General features: G+C 40.0%; 1 protein-coding gene across 1 annotated transcript in view; it reads right to left on the reverse strand.

Annotated features, from left to right (window-relative positions):
* Positions 1–963: 963 nt before the first annotated feature.
* The window catches only part of LOC139470768 (aromatic-L-amino-acid decarboxylase-like), a 134,610-nt gene continuing 110,061 nt past the window's right edge, over positions 964–25,512 (reverse strand). Inside the window, exons 10-14 of the mRNA XM_071253055.1 lie at positions 19,640–19,707; positions 11,321–11,411; positions 9,376–9,474; positions 6,104–6,205; positions 964–1,452 (exon numbers count right to left, since the gene is read on the reverse strand). Of these exons, the coding sequence (XP_071109156.1) occupies positions 964–1,452; positions 6,104–6,205; positions 9,376–9,474; positions 11,321–11,411; positions 19,640–19,707 (849 nt within the window). The remainder of the gene's footprint in view (positions 1,453–6,103; positions 6,206–9,375; positions 9,475–11,320; positions 11,412–19,639; positions 19,708–25,512) is intronic.

Here is a 25,512-nt window from a genome sequence, read left to right on the forward strand (position 1 = left end):
TGTGAATGAGAGGTGGTTATTGTGATTTCATACCTCTGATTGACCAATCACAATCGAGTAATTTCAAATATTTTATTTACACGTATTGTGTGTAAGCAATTGGACAACGAGCATTTATTCGCATGATATCAATCACTTAGGGTATGTATCGTTTGAGCTCGGGAACGTAACATTAATGTACTACTCACTTGTGTCAAGTCTGCATGGTATATATAAACCAAAATGTAGACATATTCTAAAATAATTCTGAAATAAATTGTCGTTTCAGTTATCGTTTAAGTTACATCTGTTTATGTGCTGCCCCAAGTGTGAAGCATGTCGCAAAAGATTACAACAGCGATATACATGACATACATGTCTTAGCGAAGTGCAGTAACGTCATACGTTTTGCCTGGTGTTTATTGGGAAAACTATTGGTTTCAATAAATTGCGCATTTGAACACAAGCAACACAAAATCAATTGTAGAGTGGGATTTTATTTTGCCTATTTTACACAAATAAGCAGCTCATCAGGAGCTGGGGTCAGCAACAATATCGAAATCACTGTTTCTTCAAATATCACGTACATGTACATACATGAACGCGTGTACATAAAATCATGACACATTTGACAGAGTGTTACAAAATATGACGGCAGATTTGAATGTATGCATATACACAATGTGACAGTATATAGGCAGGCATATGTAGTAACATTACACCTAAGTACTTCAAATAGAATGAAAGTTTTGTCTAATGACACACTGAAACCTGAAGTTAGCTCAGGGAACCCGCAACACATACGATTTAAGAAAGGTTAACATTATGAGATGGTACAACTATATGACGACACACAGGGGACATAACTGAAGGGAAGGAGATAATTTGGCGAGACAGAATAATCTTTCAGGAAATGAGATACTAGATACAGCAATAGAGGGCTAGAAACAGGACAGTTTCTGTGAACTGTGACTTGTTACATCATTATACTGGAGTTCCAAAGTAATAGTCCCCTGTCTGGTGGTACTTGGATGACCCCCCTCCCAACGACTGACTTCTATGGCGTCGATTGTCAATATGTAACGATTTCAGAACCCGTGGATTGTATGATTTTGGATCAGAAACCATCTTAAGAAATAAACTCCTTCGAAGTCGTGCTCTCTGCATGTTGCATCTTTGATTGTCGAAAATAAGCTCACTGTCAAATTCTGGAAACACTTCGTCATCCTCTTCACTGATGCTTTCAGAGCTTTCCTTCTCCGTGTCTCTGTTGCTGTCGCGCTGATACATCAGTAGATCTGTAGCAAAGCTCCGTATGACGTCCCATGCGAAATATATGTCTTTGTCATCAGCCATCTCAGCGCAAATGGCAAATCGGATAACATAGTGCTCGTTAATGAGAGCAGGCACCATGTGCAGCTTCCCAGAATCATTCACAACTTTAAGTAGTTTCTGTGTTACAGCATTGGGGCCCTGCAATGAAATTATGACCTGTCAGAGCCAGAGCGTTATAACAAACATTCGTCTGTAAAACATATATAGTGAGTGAAGGTTGTGCGAGGCTGTAAACATCAACATCACAGTTACACAGTGGCGTCCTGGAGGCAATGCAGCCTGGGGCACAAAACTTATCTTCAGGCAATGACCCTTGCCGACACAAAATTGGCCACTGTGCAAACCGTATCCTCATTTCGGTTTATATAGGGTCTTACTGGTACCGGGTATGTATTCTGTCCAGAGATGGGTCATTTACTCATCCAGAACCAATTTTCGGTATTCTTTCAAAACTGTTACGGTTACGATTTCATGAAGAAATGTATTTGTAAAAAGATATCGCGATCACAAATTCAAATCTGGCTGCAGCAGAGATTTCTTATGACGATTGTGAAGGTCTTGTCGCTTTAATTTACACTCGGGCCTAGAATGTCCAGGGAATGAAAGTTGCTGTTTAAGTCTTGTATATGGTTAAATGATATTTCTTGAGGGTTAAGTTTTAAGTAGCCTATGATAAACTGTGTGTCTAAGAACTGGATCAAACAAATAGCGTCTTTCTGGAATGTGATTGAAGTGATTAATGTTTCCCCAAACACTTAAAACAAACATCGGTTTTCACATATACTCCCAATACTATAATAGTAAATACAAACAGAGAAATACATTACCATAATCATTAGACATCTCTACTAAACGCAGACACCATTGTACGATTACGACTGTATCATGATCACGTGTTTATGAATTGCAATCAAAAAGTGATGATACCCGGTTTTCGCGAAAAGATGGCACCCGTTACGGCAACATGCGTTGGCGAGTCACCATAATGAAGACGACAAGACATGGTGCGGGTCAAAATGGGGAAATGCATCGGACATAATGTTTGTCACTGATGCTTCGAATTTGCAAATGCCATTTAGGTTTTTACCATAAATCTTTTTAAAAGCTTTACAAGGGCTTGAATGTTGTGACAACTTTGGAGCAAACGTACGTGAAGCCAGTAACCCATGTTCAAGACATCAATAACATAGCTGCTTGGTACATCTATACTCTGGATATTAACAATAACTGTACACTTTAACAAAGATTTAACTGACGTGTAAGAAATATACCAAGAAAATGTTATTGTTTAATAACTTCAACGTTACCGTCACCATACGTCCATGTTCCCACCTCTTCTCAATACAACTATTAAAGATTTTGATAATAATAACGGACAATGACAGGACATGTAATAACGATGCAATTCATTACACTAGACGTAAATACCGAACACGTACTCTTAATTCTCTGTAACATCTTCCCATATATTCGAACATTTTGACGAAGATACAAAAGTTTGTTCCTACCCAACTTGTTGAAAAACATATATTTTACAATTATCTTTTCACACGTTGTAAATAAATTATCACTTGATCACTTGTTGCATATCCAACCCTTTCATTGACGGTAGCCCACTTCGGAATTCTCTTGATCAAAACACCAAAAGTTTATTTTTCTAAATATTGACAGTAAGGTAATACCCCTATAATTTCCTCACTCCCATGAAGCGTTACAATACCACCTGTTGACCAATGGCCTGGGAAAACACCTGTTTCCAAAATAGTGCTAAAACTTTAAACAATATAATTAATAAAATATTGTCTACTATAGTTAAATATATCCGCGGTCATCTTATCATAATCTGTCCTATCCATATATTTCTCAGAGTCATTGTCAATGATGATGTCCAATATCTTACACATTGTTTTCACAGTAAAACCGTTTATTTTGGACAAATTGTACTGATTTGTACCCAAACTATTTCTATGGTCAAACACGTTTACAAACAAATCCCCATGCCTCGAGGAATGAATTTTGTCCTTGAATTTGTTGTGTGGAATAGTGGTGTACAAAGTTGAAAAATCAAAGGTATTGACGGAATTGAATTTGCTTCTTTTCGGAGATTGCAAACATTCATGCAGATCCTTCGAGTCTTGGGAATCCACGTGGTATTAACTCCATGTGTCTCAAATACTTTGTGCATGAAGAAAGTCCTTCCGTGATTGTATTTAAGATAATGCACACATATGATTGATCCAATTTTCAGAACAACACACTACAGGCAATAATATATAATATACACATGTTAAATGGTGTTATTTTGTCTCCCTAAGGTAGTAAAACACTTAAAAGCTGTTAAAACGTTTTGTTGGCGTAAAATAACCATGGACAGATTCATCTACGGAAGCAATGCCAAAATACACAGCTCATGGGTTGAGACAAATTAGTAGAAGCACCATACACAACCGGTTGAGGGAGCACAACATCTGGGCCAAACAGCGATACACCCAACGTTGCTTCCATGTCACTGCCAGGCACGCCTAGCTTGGTGTATACAGCATTTGTGGTTCAGAAAACACGACTGGGGCAGTATACTATTCAGATGAGTCCAGATTTCATCTGGACAGCCATTTGTCCTACAAGGGTCTACTGGCATCCATACTTTATAGAGATGCCTGTGTTCCTCAACTTCGTCAGTTGTTAGGAATTGTAATAGTATGAGGTGGCACCTCATTGTTTATGCAACTTTGAATGGCGTAAGCAAACGGGATGACATCATTGAAATACCCTGAAATATCATGTTTTACCCTGTGTGCAAATGCCGGGTTGTAGAAAGAAATGCACGTCCATGTTTCACGTGTTGTATCAATTTTTTTGCAGCATAGGTTTCCTGCACCGCCATGGCCGGCTGTTTCTCCAGACCTCTCCCCAATAAAATGTCTGGAATAACGACGCCTTCGACAACATCCATCCGGTAACGTAAGTTCAGTTGGTACAATCTTTGACTGACATTTGGAACAACATCCCCAAACTTTCCTCAGTCATATGGTGTCTTCAATGCGCTGTCGCTGCCTCGCCTGTATTTACGCAAATGGTGGTCACATCCGATATTGACATTGTTATTAGAGTTGTTACACCACCAATCTTTTAGGGCGTGTTGCTCGCTGTCTACTGTATACCAGGTGTGAGATGTTTCATGACTGTTTATATGATAAATCTTTGATCAGACGAATGACCAACTTAAAATTTAACGTCGCATCGGCATTATTTCAGCCATATAGCGACATGTTCAATGACATAACATTTTACACCACTTCATATGAAGCACAATTACTTTTGTCCGCGAGTATATATTTCTTAATATGTTTTAACACACAATGAAAACGTATAGTTATCGTTAACTCGAAATAAATGAGGTCAGTAAATATTTACTAGTGTGACAAATGAATGCTCGGTAGACACTGGCGGATGAAAGTTTCAGCAGCAACATGGAAGTTTACAGCACCAACCCAAGAACAAGCGGTGAGTATCTGATGTGACCACCATTTGCGCAAAGGCTAGAGAATAACGGCGACGCATTAAGTCACGAAAGCGGGTAACGTGGGAAGTAGCTGGGGTGTTCCTTCGTTACTCTGAGGCTGAGGTGGTCGCCATCTTTGGACATGGAAAGGAACGTCATGGAGTGGCGCTTCGCGTCAGCACATACATCGTTCGAGCTAGTCCCACATGTGTTCCTTCAAGTTAAGGCATTGCATCAACAATTTTTGTTTGTTTGTTGTTTAAGGCCAAACTCAGCAATAATCAAGCTATATGACGGCTGCAAAAACAAAGGATGCGCGGAAGGATGATGATGACGCACGGTTTGCCCCGATAAGGACGACGGTACCGCAGTCCTCCATTCCTCAAAAGCTGAACCTTTGTTAGAGCAAACCTAAAGACGGTAAAATATGGAACTTGATTTTAACCTGCCTGGTACTCTCCATAAAGGGGATAAGATAAGTCCTGGTCGGCTAAGAGTCTATATAAGTGCAATAATCTTGAACGCGACGTAAAACCCAATTTCACCTCACCTCCATGGTTTCCAATGACATTCGTTGCTGTTCTTGCTGCAAGCGATAATAGTTTAGGTGGTGGCGAAGCATGAAGCAGAGCAGACGGCGTCAGTATGGCCAGCGGTTTTTTGCTGAACGTAAAAATAGTTTGCGACGGCTGTCCTCTGCTCTAATCCCAAGCGTTCTTTAACAGGCGTCATATTCCCTTTTATGCCTCCACTTTCTAGCATTCCTCAATACACAGTGCAACTTAATTTTATTTTGTGTGTCCACTTTGACAAATAGTTAAACCATCGAATATGACTTTTAAAAGTGAGTCAGTGTATAATCGTTTTTCAATAACAATAGATTATGTAGATCGTAAGGAGTCAACCAACATATTCCAGTCGTGGACAGCAAATGTAGAGTTGGGCATATAAAAGTTAAAGACAGATGTCTTGCGCGTGGATTGATGCTCATAATGTCAGTCACTGGATTGTCGGATCCAGGCTCGATTATTTACAGACCGCGTCATATTGCTGGAATATTGCTGAGTGCGGCGTTAAACAACAAACAAACAATCTGGTCAAGATGAGTTAGAAAGTAGAAACGGGAACTCACCATTGTTATAGGCGTAGGCATATTAATATCTCAATGGGATATACGTCTATTTAGTCTGAATTGGTCTATTCAAATCTGCGCGAATGACGTAATTTAATATTAGGAGTAAAACAGTATTTATCAACACTGAGAAGCACATAACAACACCAATGTACCTGCAATCGAAAGCAAACTAAACCCATCGTCACATCACCCATTATTTCAAAACGATCGTCAGTCTCCACCAACTTCTTAAACAGCTTTGCAAGACGTACATGCTGGAACACAATATACACACGTGATACATATATGTACATGAGACATTGGACAAACTAGAGTGCCACGGTACTGTAGCTCACCTGGCTAGCAGTTTGAAATCGCAACAATGAATGACACTTATCTAACCGTGCTTTCATTGATATTCAATTATTTTTTAAAGAAAAACACACATATGGCGTCATCACTGAGAAACATGCATGCCAAAGTTCAGCTTTCTCAGTCTGGCAATTTGGGAGAAGATGAGATAAAATACATGCTGTCCCAGGAGAATTTTTATTTTTGTTGCAAAAACAACATTTGTAACCGTAACAAACTCATCAAATACCAAATTTCATCACGTGGTTTATGAGAAGTTTTACAGTGCGAGGAATTGAAATATTGATATGGCCGTTTTCTCATGCAGCATGGATTCAGCATTATAAACTGTCACAAGAGATAGACACTTCACACAATTTACTGTGAGCATTGATATTCAAATATTTCTGCTAATATTGAGGAGGAATGTTTTGACAAAATGTTTCCAATTTCAACAATAGTTTGAAAGATCTGATAGAATGCCATATTAAAAGTAACAACAAAATTTACGTTGCACAAAATTTAAATTCTTATTTTGTAAATGTCTTCTCAGTATATCAATTTAACGAAAACAACGTACATGTTATGGTGACAAACATCAACATACAGTATCAGCATATTCAAGTCAATTCAAAAATTCATTTCCAGTTCTTAATATTCTTAAGTTCACCATTATTTTGTTGATTTGATTGTATTCCGGGGTAGAATTGGTCTTCAGCAACCCATGCTTCCCGTAAAAGGTGACTATGCTTGTCTTAAAAGGCGACTAACGCCAGGCTTGCTGACTTGGTTGATGCATGTCATCGATCCCAAATGCGTGGATCGATGCTCATGATATTAATCACTGGATTGTCTGGTCCAGACTCGATTATTTCCAGACCGCCGTCATATAGCTGTAATATTGCTGAGTGCGGCGTTTAACAACAAACCAACCAACCAACCAATATTAGAAAAAGAAAACTTTACGTTTGCAACATTGTCTACGACACTGAAGTGAAATGTTGCTTTGAACCTACGTGAAACTACTTATTGCCATTAATATTCATACAAAGTTTCAGCTTTCCAAGCAACTTTATCTCACAAGCACTATCAGAGGAGGATATTTAAGCACATGCTTAAAGTGCATAGCTCTTTCTTTTCAAAGGTTAGTGTGAGGTAAGAAGGATCATATGGTCATGTGTGTTTTGTAACTAGTCATTCACAAGAACGAGACCTCTCTTTAAAGGCTTAAAAGTCACTTAGTCTCACTCTGAAGGGCAAAACAAAAGGTATTTTGGCTTTGGCCGTGCTATGGGTACTTGAGGGCACTTTTTGGCCTGCTTGAACTTGTTTGCTATTTATTCCTAGGCATAGGACTCTGAAACGTTGCCTGGACCACCCTTCAAATACCTCTCCTAATGCTGCTTGAACTGGTTCAGCTTCACAGGAGAAGATTACAATATACACAGAGCGGAAATTTATGAGAATTTATTGGCGTTGCTAAAGAATAAACGTCGCTTCAAGGTCACAATTTATAATACATGTATCTCACTTCCCATAAAATTTATGTAAGTCCCCAGCTAATAATAAAACTGCAAGCATGTGAAGTGGTTTCTGAGGAGAAGATCTGCAGACATAAACTCACTTGGTTACAGAGTAATTGGAAGCATTACAGTGGATTTTGACGAGAAAAGCTGAGCAGTAACGGAAAACGGGTTTTCAGTATAGATGGTGACCAGATTGAAAATTAGATTCAAACCTCTTGAACAAATTCATTGGAGACAACAATCATGTGAAGTTTCTCCATCTTTGGTCTAGTGACTCCTGGGAAGATGAAGTTCACATTGCAAGGAAACAAAACATAAAGAGAATTATCAAAATGCAAATGAAGAACCAAATTTACAATATCTCAAAACACGGAACATAAAGATATTGTGTTGGGTTCCACTTTCAAATGCATATATAACAACAGGCATTACATCAAAAAGCTTTCAAAGTGGTCGCAGTGCAAAGGTCAAGTCGAGATCAAGATTAAAACATCGTATTAAACAGAACATATACTGTTGCCCACTACAAACTCGTCATACCAAAAGGCGTTACAATATGAACAAAAATGACTGAGAAATGTCCATAAATATTTTTTTGCAATATGGCCGCTGTGGCGGCCATACTGAAAATCGTATTCGAACATCTTGAAGAAATTGCCATGCTACCATGGCGAGAACAAAGTGAGGTTTCACAATCATTTGTCCAGTGTTTTCTTCAGAGGTGTTTACGACGGATGACTAATATTTCCCAATAGCAAGATGCCTCGAAGAGACTTGATACTACAGAAGTGACTATCCAACTAACGGATCTGGCTTTCTCAACAATGGAGACCAAGATATTGAAAACATAAATAGATCAGCCATATTGAAACCCCACTCTTGATGCCTTAAGCAAATGTTTATTAGTTGTGTAACCCCGCACTCAGCAGTATTCCAGCTATATGACGGCTCAACAAAACGCAAACCTTTCCCGAGTAACTGCATCCTCGCAACGTTTAAGCTGAACCTATCCCTTCATTAAAGGGAAGAAGCCGAAAATGCAAACAAAATGTGAAATCTGACGACGGACAACTTGCGACTACATAAACTCAGATGACATTTCTATCACTGAGTAATGGCAATATTTTTGTATTTTCCAATATGGCTACTGCAATAAATCTGATACTACATAAGGTGACCATATCATCCGCAGACCTCTGACCCTTTTAAGTGGGCTGAGGTTGTTAATTTTTTTTTATAAACCAACGATGGCTTCATGAATCCACAAAGCCATTTCGGAGAGGAAAATTTTCAGAGAGGCCGCCGACGGACAATTTGTAACGACAGAAGCTCAAATGGCATGTCAGGCCACGTGAGTTAAACTTAATTGTCAAGTCGCAGTGTCGGGGTCAGTGAAGAAGTATGAATGTTTATTGGTAATGGATCATCCATGCAAACTCTTTATAGAGACGATATCTTCTTATGATCAGTAAGAATATTCATTGGTTGTAGATTAGATTATGCTTATTCGGCTTATTTTCTTATAACATAGAGTTTGGAGTGAAGTGTGGGAGACTTGGTCAACATACCTCTCTAATACGATGCTGGAGCCCCTCTAATCCATATGTTCGAATAACGAACCACAGCTTTATCGCCCGGAACCGCCGACTCAAAGGAATGCCCCAGTGCTGCAGACATAAAGAGTAAACAGTAGCACGTGTGCAGATATGTATCATATTTTCTGATGTCCATCCAATGTGATTACTTTACACATATTGTTTGTTTCTTAGTTGTGTAACCCCGCACTCAGCAATATTCCAGCTATAAGGCGGTTGTTTGTAAATAATCGAGTCTAGACCAGGCAGTCCAGTGATTGATATCATGAGCATAGGTCCAACGCAATTGGAATACGTTGACATGGATCAACCATTTCAGCGAGCCTGACCTCCCGATTCCGTTAGTCGCCGCTTACGACAAGCGTAGTCCCCACTTACGGCGAACATGGATTGCTAAATACCTGTTCTTCCCCGGATATTCAGAGGTCTATAGTGTCACGTAAAACTGTAACGTTCGGCCATGAGGCTGTGCTGCTGAATAAACTGAATAGGTCGATACTAATTACTAATTAATGTGGCATACATGTATGTGTTTGGGTTTTGTTTTCCATTGTGATATTTATTTTTGTCTACATTATATAAAGTTATATTTACCTAAACTTCTTTAGACACCTGAGCTAGAAATACTGATCATACAGATTAAGAGTGTAAAAACAAAGACTGCTTGCATGACAAAAGGGATGATTCAAATTTCCAATGCAATAATTATCTTTTCGTTTATATATCGAGCAGCTCCAGACTTTGGTGGTTACAACTTCCTAGTACAATCGAGGATGCTCTTTCTACGAGGACTTTTGGTCCTCGACGGGTAGGTCCAGTGGCGGTAGTGTACAATAACAGTAACCGTACTAATTCTTCACCAAATTGTGAGGTAAACTGGTGCCTTTTGATTGTTGCCAACAATATATATTTGACGGATCAGTGTCACACCCGATGCCCTTCCTCTTTTTGAGTTGTACCCCCTTGTTTTCCATTGCGGGAATTGTGGAAATATCATAATAGTAGAATTCCCCCCGATATTGCTTCATATTCGGTGAATGATATTTAATCAATATGACCTTATTCACACTCAATGATTGCGACACGTTGTATACCTGTTGCTCATTTTAAGGATAGATTAGTATGAATCCCCGTAATGTGTTCTGGGTTTGTAAGGTTCAATGTGTAACACTTTTAATAATACAATTGTAATTGCCAGGCCTCATCGTTCGCATGCAATCCATGCCAATCCAATAACAACACAGCACTGAGCCCACATGTTTGGGATAATCTGGGGCGGCGCATACAGGCACGAGATCCTCCTGTACAAGATTTACGCCAATTGGAAGCATCATTGCATCAGGAGTGGTTGTTGTTGACTCATCAACAGATACAACGTCTGACTGGAGGCATGAGACGTAAGGTGGAATGCGTCACCTAGGCACGTGGCGATTATACCCGCTACTGATCATGTCATGTCAAGTAGAGACTTTTAGGAACATTTTCACATGAAACATCAAACGTAACTCTTTTTTTTAATCCTGCAACTCCATACTTTTATTAGATATGGTCTAAGGTAAAAACAACACCTGTGTTACCATGATGTTTTTGTCTGTAAATTTCAATCACAACTTTCCAAAATCTTCTTTATTTGTTGTCAGATGTTTGTTCTATCCAATGACATTGGTATCGCCCAGCTCCTGTGGTTAGTCATCCCATGCCATGATTTTTGCCATTTGTCATGGTTCAGAAATAGAGGTGTGCTTTTCTTTGTGTATATGTCATTTGAGGAGCATATCTGCTCACTCCGATGGTCACACTATGGGACTCAATTATCTATTGGCAGCCGTCATAAAGCTGCACTAAGTGTGACATCGAACAGCTAAACAACAAACTAATAAATAAAGCAGTTAGTTCTGCATGAAGCAAATATACAGACCCTGAAATCGATTGCCTTGTCGCCATGTTTATGTTGCAGATACAGAGGATCCACGGTTAGAGCAGTTGTAAGTGCCTCGTTGTCCTTGACCCTGTAGATGGTAGGAAATACATAGATTACAAGCACAAATCCATTCAATTATTTGCTAGTGCACGTCAGTTTATAAAAAAACAAACACATGTTAACAGATCAGCATAAATGATACACATTATTCGATGTGAACAGCATCCATGCAACAGCAGGTTCCAAATGTGAGAAATTTGCTGTCATGTGTAAGTAACAATCATCAGCATGATGACGCACACTATGCTATAAAAAGTGCAAACATTATTGAATTCCCCGATGGCAGATATGTCAACAATGGCAAGGCCACAGCTACCACTGGTGTCAATGACAAACCTGGTCACAGGCCCAGCTAGCGGCCAAACAATACAGTCGCCACTCCCGTCAGTGGCACTCCCAAAGCTATAGCTATACCAAACCGAGAGTGCTATGGAATGTAACAGTCAAAGGCGACGCTGAGGACAAGGAATACCACAGCACCTCACGAGAAGTCGACAACCATCTTACACAACATGTAAATAGCATTTGAGGTCCGCTTTTGCATTTTCTCAACATAATTCGTTTTCACACGAAATTAACAACACCTTACCTTCCTGTATGTGGTACGATATTTCAACAAAGATTAAATGTTCCCCCTTATATTGTCAACACTTGCTTCTTATCAACATATTTTGTTTACTTTGTTTGCCTCAAAATACAGTTCAGTATGTCACCCCTTGGCGATCAGCTAATCTTCATCGGAAATAACAAAAACACGACATGTCGTCAATACGAAATTGTCTATGAATGCGTTGCATCAAAAAGAACATCATTAGTGCAGAGTGCAGAGATTCTGGAATTAAGGAAACAAGCTTTAAGAAATAAGTTCGTTTTGCAACTCAGTGGTGATGGTTCGGACCTAAAACATCTTCAAACACTTTAAATGGAATTATTAATATGATGTAGTATTATCACACTATAGCCGCTAGAAATGAAATAATGTAAGCAAGATACTTTGCTCTTTTTGCTTCAAATGGGCCCGTCGCAATCACGCTATTGTGTAAGCACATTGGGTAAAGAAAGTCATGGACGAAAATAACGGACGTTATTCTCAATGTCATTGATGATACATTTGATTAAGATTGCAAACAATCAGTATTCGTGTTCAATGGTATATAATGGGTCGGTTTGATATTGCTGCATATTCTTTTTGTGTTTATGCAAGTGAAACAAAATCAGACCTCATATAAACCTGATGAGGCCGGAACCAAATACAATCAAGTATGCGTGACGGGCGGAGGTGCAAAACCTATTCCTATATTCCCTCGCACTTTGTGGCGGGGGATAAACAATGCCAATTCTGGCGAGATCAACGGCATCTTCATTGGACAACATATTGTGCCAGTTGTTGTAAATTCGGTCCGGAGGCAAGTGACATGATCTAAATATTACAGCTGAAAACTTTCGCATTTCGGCGGATATATTTAGTATATTATTTTACTCAATTTGCATCTTACTTGATAAGATGGTATTACCGACAGTGAGTAAAATAAAAGTAAGTGCCAGCGGCTGATACATCCGTTAAAACAACCGAACAGCTCTGTTTGTGAATATGTAATAGCATAACGTAAACAGTCAAATATAAACAACTATTACCCATAGATGGTTGATAACTGAGCGTTGTTACAAATGTGTATTTCAGTAATTCTCGACGACTGAGAGAATATCATGAATGTGATTATAATAATTGATCCAATGTCTAACCATGTGCTAGTTACCCACGTCCCCTCTGTCATGATAATATACTAATCCAACAACAGCTCACGGGTGATAACTTTGCTATGATTGTAGGCGGGTCCGGTAACAACTGTCACGGTATATAGATCTTAATCTTAATCTAACTTCATTAGGGGCCTCGTGTTTGTCCCTCGCTGGTGCTATCTCAGAGTTCCTTTACTGTCTACTCCCTGTATGTAAACCCATCACGAGGAGCTTGACGACCACCACTCTGTGGCTGAACATACTCAATTCGGCGAACATCTGCCATCCTGAGGAATGATCTACTGGTATTTTACATTCTTAACTCATAAATGTTTGACGAATGGTAAGATTAACTGCAGGGAGACATCTTAATATATTGATAAAATGCATATGTTAAATATATACTACAAAAAAAAGTAGGGCTATTTTGTTTTGATGTGAAACTAGAGGAAAATACACGAATGTCTGGACTTGAAAGTAAGAGACTAATGTGGCAAGAAAATTTAAAAACAAATCAAGCACCTAAACACAATATTGTGACATCGGACAGCACGCGCAGTGGGATACAGGTGTATGCCAGATTTACCATTGTCTTTAAGACTCAGTTGTCAGCAGAAGCACACTGTTTTCTTGGAACGAAACGCTCAGAGACACTGTATTAAACACATTTAAGCATTGAGGAAGCACCGTCATTGATCATTCGACGTTTGCAACGTGCTGAACGTTTGCGTGCCATAGGCATGTTGCAGGTGGACGCACGTCAGAATATTGTTGCCCAAACGCTGCATATTTCCCCATCTGTCATCAGCAGATTAATGTATTGTGGGAACATAACACAAACACATAACGTCGATGATCGACGCCGTTCTTGACGCCGAAGGGCAACAGCTTAGTCAGAACGATGGCATAAAGAAAACCATCGCAAAATGTCACCCAGACAAGGGACCGGTTGCAACAGGTAATTGGTGTAAGATACATGCTCAGACGGTTTGAAATCGTCTGCAGATATGGCATTTGCGTGCACGACGTCCACGTGTCATCCCACAACTTACTGCACGTCATTTCAATCAGAGACGTCAGTGGTGTATGAAACGTCAGCACTGGGATAATCAACGTCGGGCTAATGTCATGTCTTCTGACGAATCGAGATTCACTTTCGTCTTCGACGACCGAAGGAACCTAGATTGGACACGTCCTAATGAGCATTTAATGGAGGTTAACGTTGTACAGCATGATCGTTTTGGAGATGGGTCTATAATAGGGTGTGGTATCAGAATGACTGGCCGAACTGCGCTCAATATTGTCAATGGCTGAGTCACAAGTCAATACTATTGAGACAACCCGTGGTGCCATTTGCACAAGGTGTTGGGCAACGTTCGTCTTTCAAGATGATAATGCAGATGCTTATCGTGCCAGGGATGTGATCCGATTCCTCAAACAGCATGCCATAGCCAGCACTCAGGCCTGACCTGCCCCCTACTGAACATGTCTGGGACGTTTGTTTGTTTGTTGTTTAACGCCACACTCAGCAATATTCCAGCTATATTACGGCGGTCTGTAAATAATCGAGTCTGGACCAGACAATCCAGTGATTGACATCATGAGCATCGATCCACGCCATGCATCAACCAAGTCAGCGAGTCTGACCGCCCGATCCCGTACATCGCCTCTTACAAGCAGAGTTGCTTTTTACAGCAAGCGTGGGCTGCTGAAGACCTCTTCTACCCCGGAGACAGCATCTGCCCGGAGAGCGGAATGTCGTGGATTCGATGCCCAGGCGCGTCATATCAAAAGACGTGAAAAGATGATACTTGTTACCCTGCCTGGCGTTCGGTATAAAGTGCCTGAAACAAGGGCTGGAGTCAGTATGTGTCGGGTATTCGTGTTAAACTGCGGCGTGGTATCTTCGTATGGCTAGCACTATAAAATTGGCATTGGTCCGGACTGGTATAAGTAGCCACACAAATACAAACACATATGCATGCACGTCGCTATATTTGTGCAATAGTCTTGAACGCGACGTCAAACCCCATTTCACCTCACCCACCTCCTCGGCAGACGTGTACGTCAACGTCAAAATCCACCCATCATTCTCAATCAACTCGGTGTTGCTCGCATTGATTGGTTGACCAGTATGTCTTGCCAACGGAAGGGTTTTACTTATATTAGTGACTTTGCCTGGAAAATACAAATTTCGAATTGACCCCAGACCTCTTTGACAACTGAGTCCGCCACCATCTTACCACACAAGCCATTAGAACGAGTCAAATCTGATCGCCTACTCCCCAGCAGATATGATTGCAATATCATATGGATTTGAAAATATGCCTTGATGATTCCCACTATCCCATCCTTTTTGGCATAAAATAGAACAATTAGTGTTACTGGTTAGTTGAGAAAGGTTTAGAAAGCACGTCCATTGATTGGTTGGGTTGTTGAAGTTTTCGAGTTATAAATCGAAAGATAATTTGATGGCTTTACCTGAGATACATTTTCATCAGATTGTAACTACGTTCGTGTAAACATTGATATAAAAAAGTAGGAATACCTTTTAAGTAAATTTTTAGTCAACCGTAAATGTATATGTTATTTAAGTTTTCAGAACTACATACTTCGCAAACAAAAAGAAGATAGAAGTAACTAAATTATTAAAAAGTCAGATTCAGTTGTCGACCTTGGCTTAAAATGAAACGCATAACTTTGATTCTTAGTCTTTGTAAACTGTAATTTTTCTGAAAGGTATTGAAAAGAATCAACATTATGTATAATATAATTACTGATTTTTTAGGAATTCTTGTAATCACTCTTAGTCCCGTCAAATTTTTGTCTTCGTAAAATTGATTCTAAGCTTCCAACTAACACTATACCTGATGAATGAATCTAACATATTTTCTAGAGCCGTAACGTCGGCATATAACAATGCAAATATAGCTATGAAGTTTTCTAGGCGGTTATTGTTGTCACTGGGATCTAATTTCACAATCACATGTCTACTGAAGAAGAGTTGTTTCAAGATTATTCAAAATCATGGCAAACATATTTGGAGACACGCTTTCTGCTTGTGCATTCAAACGAGGAGATTCTTGTAAGGTAATCACCACAAGAAACACATTATTTTATATTCTGTTACATGTGAAAAATGACCCTGAAGCCAGTCCCAGTTATACCACTGTTGTGTATTGACAGTGAATATTATATTTTGTATATTATAGCTGTATTTTTTTATGCATGTGGCAAATATATTGAAGCGTCTTAAAATGTTTTAGTGACGTCGCCATAGAGTTCTCTCCCTTGGCTTTTTAAAACATCGATTGAAGGTTTGCTTGATCAATACAATTGCTGTAACGGATTTTCAAAACAACACAACATATAGGTTTAAAATGTTCAGGATGTTTGGGATCCCCTTTGTATTTATAAATTGCTTTGATAAACAACATAAAGCCATTTGTCTGAGGACACTAAAACAGTGACAAGTACAAAGACATCACATAGTGAGGACAATATACCCAACAAAGCAAAATTGTTTACTGTACTGTTGTCTTTTTTTCATGGTGAGTCAAGGGACATGAAGTATTGTGCTGATTTTCCAACAATTACAGCTGTGCATATGAATATGCGCATAATATACGCCTATATGATTTGGGTTTTTTTCCGGCAGCTCAAAGACATAACCGTGAGCACCTAACACCAGAAATGCCATTATCATTCACATTATCAAGCCCTAGTGCTTTGATATTTTTAAACAACACACGACTTAATTTCATCTCGTGTTAAACCAGAACTGTGCTTTTAGACCATTAGATTGATAGAGAGAAGGTTAGAATTGTCACCAAATGTTACTGATTCCGAAGGTTACTGTCACTGTGAATAGTATCACACGGTAACTGACATCCGCCGCACTGCTAGACGCTGTTCCGGTCCCAAACACCTGGTCTTCTCACCTTGGTGGTTGTCTCTCCTCCGAGCTTCTAACGCCTTTGGCATGTATGTCTGTGGAATGGTTTTACTTTCTCAGTTGGGATCAGATCTTTGAAATGAACATCCCCGTCATAACATTGAGAAGAAGTTGTGAACACGGTCATGTTTCCTTTCCATCCACGTCTTCTCGCTGCACTATTTCAAGTGGGAATTGTTCAATAATTCCGAACCGTGTGTCTCTTAGAGTCCTGGTACTAGTCAGAACTCACCAGCGTGTGTCCGAATTAGGTTACATGGCAACAACAATGGAACGAGGTCTAGTGGAGAGTCGTTTAACAGTACATGTCATTCGTCGCGTCCACCTTTACTGTGGACGTGGCTTAAGACTTTCTTGATCTTTTCGCACTTGACATTGGCATTTTGACAAAGGCATCAAGTTTGTCAGCGTTTGAACAATGCCGGTAGGATTCAAATATTAAAATCAAAATCTTTAAAATTACATGGGTTACCAAAGTTAGATCTGTATCACGGCTAACATAGGACAATTCCAACGGATATAGACTTTATCCGTTGGGGTCATATGCGGATAGAGATCAAAGGTCAAGTAGAGACTACTTTCAGTGTTTACAAACAAACATGGCTTCGGCCCTTGTCCTTCGGCGATCGAGTCAGAATTAACTATCAGGAAAATACTGGGGTAATTGCTAGCATTATCAAAAGAATAGTCCACAATACGGAAATCAGTGTCCACCTATTTTACAGGTTTTGGCAAGTTTGGATAATATTATATAAATTGCGAAACAGTTAGGCAAGAACACTAGCCTAGCGGGATCAGTTTCCACATCTGTGTTTGTAGACTGCTGCGGCTTGGAACTTTTTACCCAAATTAAAATAGTTGGATGTGGTCGAAATAAGTCCTAATGTTTAACTTTTTCGTTTTGCACCTCATAACGTTATGAGCGGACATCCTTCGCAGACGCTAAACAAAAGTCACGTCTTATAGACGCAAGTAGAAACAATTTGTGTAGGGAATTGTTGTTTGTCAATATGTATTATGCTACAGGTTTCAGTTGGGATATATATTGACTGTAGTCACTGTGAGACTGACACTTCACTTACATTCTGATGTAATATATATATCAATGCGCACATTCCAGAGGAAAACTTGCAATGTTTAGGTATTGTCTATGAGACACAGGAAGAGAGTTTTCGAGCACATAATTGAAGAATGACATTATATGATAAAGAGATTATCACGCATGTGTGTTTGGGGATGGTAAATGTCCTGAATTGAGTAACACGCTGCATAATAAAAATAACACCTCTTCACTATCCATAACAACTGGTTGTACAAGTAATAGTATATTTCTACCTAAGCAGGGCACGACAAACTGGTAGGGCGTGCTACATGTAAAAGTACTCGTTATATAGAATATGTGTTTGAGCCTCTGTTTTCAGATGAACATAGTGGTATGATTCTAATACTTCGTTTATTAGTCGTTAGTTTATTTTCATATGGTCGAACATTCAGTCAGTTTATATGAGGGGATTGCCCATTAATTGTTTCAGTGTAATTTATCTATATCAAAAACAAGTAAAAGCTAGAAAAGCGTGTAATTTGTAAACCTCTTGTGGCTGACTGCTCCACGACAATCGTGCTGCAGTATATTAACATACGCACACTTAAGTGTCGATTCCCAAATTGAAACAATATGTTAACCCAGAAATCTGTACGTAATAGAACTTTGTATGAAACCAACAAACAAGCAACCAAGTGGTACGCACTTAACAAATGTATTCCAAATCAATACAAATTACTGTACAGCAATTACAATGTCAGCACCAGTAGAGTGTCAGTACAGTATTCAATGGCAATACATTATATGATGGCAGTGGTCAGTATCAAACACACAAATACAGTGGTGATAGCAAAAGCCAGTTATAATAATAATATATATTCACCAAGTGGCGACAGTGGTCAAGCTTCCATTTTGGGCAAGGCAGGGAATCAGGAATGATGCGCGATAATCACGCTGGTGTTGACGTTATGAAAATACGTGAGAGACAATTGTGTGAGAGATGCGAGAGGCATGCTTTTGTCCCGTTATACCGCCCAACTAGCTTTTCAGAACTTTCTAGACAGTGCTTTCAGGCTCTGTACAATGCGTGACCAGTCTCGCCGTTTCCGGAAGTTGCCACACCACTCTGGCATAGTAACGTACTGACGACTGCAGTTTCCCGTGAAGATCTGTTTTAGAATCGGTACAACATACTTGTCGTACGGGATCGACTTCCGGGATCGGGTGGTCAGGCTCGCTCACTTGGTTGATGCATGTCATCGTATTCTAATTGCGTGGATCGATGCTCATGACATCAATCACTGGATTGCCTGGACTCGATTATTTACAGAGAGCGGACATATAGCTGGGATATTGTGCGGCGTTAAACAACAAACAAAACATTGTTCAACAATAAAATACACTACCATATAACGGCACGCATATGCATAATGTTCTTTCATCAGATACAATTTTCATGGGGCACGCAGCTCTATGTTGGAAAAATTAAATCAAACAGACACTGTTCAGTTATACCTACCACATCAATGAGCAATCAAAGTTGACTTGGAGCCATTTGTTGGTGTTGAAATTGAGAGAGTTGGCATTCTGAAAACAAACAACATAAATGTGTTATAAAGACGCAAATATAGAAGATATGGGAAATGGTACTGGTCATAACATACTTGAATTAACCTAGAGTCGACGCTGTTTACTAACTTATGTACTACTTTACAAAGATATTGGTTTTACACAATAGGCAGATTTTTGTTGGGACATAGATGTACATAATGTTTCACGGAGGTTTCCTTTAATCATTATGAGAGACACACAAATGTAACAATCTCTGTATTAATAATATGCTGGGCAGAAGAAGTACTGCTCAATAGCGAAGGAATCCTGTTGAAAAACGTCCAGTGTCCACATGATGCCAACGTGACTGTGATGTGACACATTGAATTTTCTTCTTTTGGTTTTTTTCTGCAATTGATGTTTTATATTCATCTACAATAATGTTTTGCAATATAACGGCACAATTAACACCATGTATAAGAAGTAATGAATACATTAGTTGTACGAGGATGGTAAAAACGTTCAAAGCCTAACAAACAAAACCAACAATTGCGAAAGTTTTAGTTTTCAACATAATGTCCCTGCTTCTCATGTCGACAGAGAAGCTTTTCAATTCCAGTCAGGAAGACGTTTTCTGAAGCCACCCTGAAAAACCAAATCACGGCATCTTTGAGGTCATCGTTGTCGTCATAGCGCGCTCCACGAAGGAAGTTTAGCAAGCAGGTGGAGATCACTTAGTGCCAGGTCTGGTGGGTATGGACGGTGGGCAAGCTCTTTGAACTCATATTGTCGCACAGCAACCTTTGCATGTCAAGAGGTGTGAGGGAAGGCACTGTCATGAAATAGTAGAACTCCAGCAGTCAGTATTCCTCGCTGCCCTTCTTTATAGAATCTCTCAGGCGATGAAGCAAATCCGCATAGTAGGCACCGGTAAACGTCTTTTGACTTTGTAAGTAAACAACAGGGATCACAGAATTTCAGAATACAGTGGCGATAGCTTTCTTCAATGATCTTGAAGACTTGATTTTCTTTGAAGTGGTATAGTGTTCCACGGATTGACGTTTTGACTCGGGATCATAGTGGTAAACTTATCTCTTTTTTAATTTGACGAATTCCTCAATTAGCTGTAAATTTTTCTTTTGCAATGTGTTCTTTTTTTAGTAAGATCAGAATTTAGAAACTTTGGCACTTTGTAAATGTTCATGAATAATAGTTTCACTGGATCCATGGCTACGACCTGTGTCTTCCTCACATTCAGAAATGGTAACGACCAGTTGAGGGACCTCCAGACCTAGGGTCATCATCAAAGCTTTTTTTCTCCTAGCCTAGCTGCCCAAAGTTTAACAGTTGAATAGCTAGAGTACTTGGCCCCATATACATGTGACATGCCGTCATGAATTTCTTAGGGAGTACTTTCCTCTAAAGTAAAAAAAATTGATGACTGCTCGGTACCCGTTCTTTTTTCCATTTCTCTGTCCATTTGGACCCTATCACGTTCAGCTGTCTGTCACTGATATACAAACGACCTCAACAGACCAAATACACTTGCAATATACTTCTCCAACAATTTACTACATTGACTAGTTCACATTGTTATGGCCCTTAGTTGAAAGTTAGTCAGACTTAGAACTTTTTGACCAGCCCTCGCAGTGCAGATTGTTGACACATCATTGCCTTGCTCAAGATGTTACAAAATCAGTATCACCTCTCGCTTACACGGTGTATACGTTTAGGGTGTGCAACTTTTGATTTCGTAATACTCATGACAAATAAGATTGCAAAACGAAGAAAGCCATGCTTCACTGTTACTTTCATAGTACAGTTGCAAGTGTTCCCAGATTACGTCACAATCTGCTCTTTGGAATGCTTCTGCAGCTGAGTGTGTAACTAATATAATGTTCTTCTCCTTGTCAGTGTTAAATACTAAAAGAAACATGTAAATATTTGGATTACTCAAAGTGTCACAACCTTAAGAGTGATTATTATTATTCTATTTTGGTGTCCTTTTAGTTAGAATGTTAGTTATTTAAGAATGCGACACATTTACAAATACTAAGCACATGTACTCTTCAAAAAAAGAAACGCAATCCAGATATATTTGGACATAAAAGCAAAATTAGCGGACCAACAATGTGTTGTAGTGTCAGTGACACATTTCCCGGATCAAAATGATCGCAACAAGGACATGCAAACCATTAGATGGGAAACACGTACGATTCGAAAAAAACGCACTCGGAGCATTAACAAAAGGACCATTGAGCTGCACGTACTGCACGTGCAGCAGCACTATGAACGGTATTAAAGTGCAGGGTTTTTGATTGCCTGGCATCTGTAATCCCAGGCAGGGGAATCCCGATCAGCTGTAGCCAGGGCTTTCAATGTAGCGCCTAGTACCATCACATATGTACCGATAACTGAGATGACTACAATCACCAAGTGTTCTCTCCACAACATTTTGGCTCAGCACCTTCAAAGGTTCCTCGTATCAATATATACTGAACAACAAAAGTTCCTGTGACATTGAATAAGATTTAATGCAAAGTTATGTTTTCAACCAAATCTGAAACAATTTCGGTTTGCAACAGATACAAGACTCAAGTAAGTGTTCAAATGGTTTAATTTGCCATACTGACTTCAGAAAATGCGTGATTTCATTAAAAAAAACATGATCATGCCAAAATGTCAATTTACAAATCAATAGCGTGTGTGTCCGCCTCTGGTTGCAGTGCAAGCAACACATCTTCGTCTCATGGAATGGACCAGGCGTCGCACAGAGTCCTATGGGATATCTGTCGATATCTGCTTGAGCATGTTTCGATGTTCCTGGGAACACGTAATTGACGTCGAAGGCGCCGATCCATGTCATCGCACATGTGCTTTATTGGTGAGAGATCAGGGGAACGGCCAGGGGATGACATTCACGTTGTTTTGTTGAAGAGATCCCTGAACAAGTCGAGCAATATGAGGCCGGGCGTTGTCATGTTGAAAGGTAATGCCTAGGCCATGACGACGCAAAAACGGTAGAACAACAGGGCCGATGATCTCGTCGCGGTAGCGCTGTCCATTGAGATTTCCCTCTACCACTATCAAACGGGTCCTCTGTCTTGCTGTAAACCCACCCAAAACCATAACGCTGCCGCCCCCGAACCGATCTTTTTCCATGACACAATGATTGACGTAACGTTCACCTGGACGTCGGTACACTCGAATCCGTCCATCGCTGTGGCTGATATGAAAACGAGACTCGTCAGTGAATAGAACTTGTTCCCACTGCATGGCCGTCCAGCGTAGACGCTGTCTGCACCAATGTAGACGTTCTTGACGGTGATTTCCAGTCAAAATGGGACGTCTTGCGGGTCTTCTGGCGACAATCCCTGCACATCTTAGGCGACAACAGTCACTATTGCTGACTGGAATCGATTTCGTAGGTGTGTTGTTCGAATCCAGTTTAAATCTTCGAATCCAGTTTAAATCAGTTCGAATCTTGTCAATTACCGGTTACGCGTGGCCTGCCACTCCGAGGATGGTCTCTGACTGCATTCGTCCATTGCCAACGTTGCCATAAACACCAAATGGTGTTTCAGTAGACGTTAAATTGTCTTGCAACATCACGTTGACTCGATCCTGCTTCAAGCATACCACTGGCTCGCAGTCGTTCATTTTCGGACAAGCGTGGCATTTCGGAATGTTGAATAATTGCGTAATTTTGTTGTTTTTCTGCAGGGTTTTTTGCTGATGGTAGGTCGAGGGTGTGGAGGCGCCGTCATGAACGTTACGCCCAGTGTTGTGTACAGGAAGTTGACAGATTTCGAGGCGGAAGTGTCATGGTGTCGGGTGCTTTCTATGGCAACGCACGTTCCAGGCTTCTTGTGATCCGTGGCAACCTGAACGCTGCTGCTTACCGCGACCAGGTACTGGCACCAGAACTGGTCCTTTTTATGGCAGCACATGGACCCGGTTTGATCTTCCAACACGACAATGCCAGACCCAACACAGCAATTTTGACAAGGAATTTCCTTCAGAATGCGGGAGTCAACGTCTTGGACTGGCCGTCAATCTCTCCCGACCTCAATCCCATCGAACACGTCTGGGATGCTCTTGGCAGAAGTCTGCGCACTCTCCAGAACCAACCACAGAATTTGCAAGATCTTGGCACCATTTTGCAGCAACAATGGCGTCGTCAATGGTGTTCACAAGCATCACAAGGTCCATGCAGAGGCGTTGTGTGGCAGCTGTCAACGCACATGGTGGCCATACACGCTACTGAACTTGTGTGCCATCAGATTCTCGTGCTTGGGACTTATGATTTAAAATGTTGATGTTATTACCGAATACCGTAGGTGCTTGGAATAAATTATGGTTACCACCGTTAATTAAAATCCTTCTTTGGACATTAATGATTAAAAATTACCTTCTCTGATACATTTGTCCGTTGTACATCATATATGGGATTACTTTTAAAAATGTGAAGTTTTTAATTTGACTCAGTATATATTGGTCGCATTGTTCGTTGTTTAAAGATTCTGGAGTTATTTTGACATTTTCCATGGCATGCTAATCTTCACATGTTATTATACCCCGCCACGAAGTGGGCGGCGGATATAGGAACGAGGTTCGCCCATCCGTCTTTCTCAAAACTTGTTTAAGTTAGAGAAATCAACATTTACACACAGATCTTACGGGCTATGCTCAAATAAGTTCGAAAATTAGTTATTGCCCTTTTCCGTGCTTTTCAAATTAGTGTATACTGCGTGAAATTGGGACAAGATGCTCAGAAACTACTTAATTTTGAATGAAAGCTCGCATGCTTATCTTAGAGATACTTGTCAAGATTGAGTTCTACAATTGGTGACGTGAATGATGTTTTCAATGAGTTTATATACCTCACTAATATTACGTTTTTAAGAGGGTGATTCCTAAACAGTGAAGAAATTGAGAATCAGCGACCGCGTGTCAATAAATACAATTCCGGGTTCGCGTAACATCACGTTTTAGTTAACAAGCACTCATTTTTTTATGCAGGATATGTTTGAAATCACGGTCTGTGTCTCCAGATGTCATGTTATTCACTTTAAACACATGTAGTACATAATGGCCGTTGAGAGAGGCAGTAGAAATCATAAACTTTTTATACAGTCACACAGAATTTCTTTTTTATGCATTTGCAAAATATGGTGACTCATTTTTCGCCTATTCCAACAATATCACGGCGGGGGAGAGCAGAAATGGGCTTCACACATTGCACCCATCTCGGGTTGGTTGGTTGGTTGGTTTGCTGTTTAACGACGAACTCAGCAATAGTCCAGCTATATGACGGCGGTCAGCCAAGTCACCGAGTCTGACTACCCGATCCCGTTAGTCGCCTTACGACAAGCATAGTCGCCCCTTACAACAAGCAGAGTCGCCTCTTACAACAAGCATAGTCGCCTCTTACAACAAGCATAGTCGCCTCTTACAACAAGCATAGTCGCCTATTACAACAAGCATAGTCGCCTCTTACAAGGGTATTTGTGTTGGGGATCCAGGAGTATTTGTTACGATCGATCCGACTTTGAAAACCTGATGCTGTGCAGAGTTATATAATCGTTGCTGACAAACACAGGGATTAATCTAGGATTCCATTGTTATGTGCCCTTGGCAGGAAAATTGTGATTACTGTTTTTTTTATTCGGTTCAAAATTGGGATTGTTTTATGTAAAGTTCGTATTTTCTAATTTTCAGAGGTAGTCATCATTGCATTCAATACAAAAAATGTGAAACATTATGCCTCTTCCTCGGCCATGTTCCAGTTCTTACAAGTCATCTCGATCAACCTTCACATTATTCATAACTATACATTTG

The sequence above is a fragment of the Haliotis cracherodii genome, unplaced genomic scaffold (assembly GCF_022045235.1).
Source record: "Haliotis cracherodii isolate W230 unplaced genomic scaffold, xgHalCrac1.p SCAF_21, whole genome shotgun sequence".
In the NCBI taxonomy this organism is placed as follows: domain Eukaryota; kingdom Metazoa; phylum Mollusca; class Gastropoda; order Lepetellida; family Haliotidae; genus Haliotis; species Haliotis cracherodii.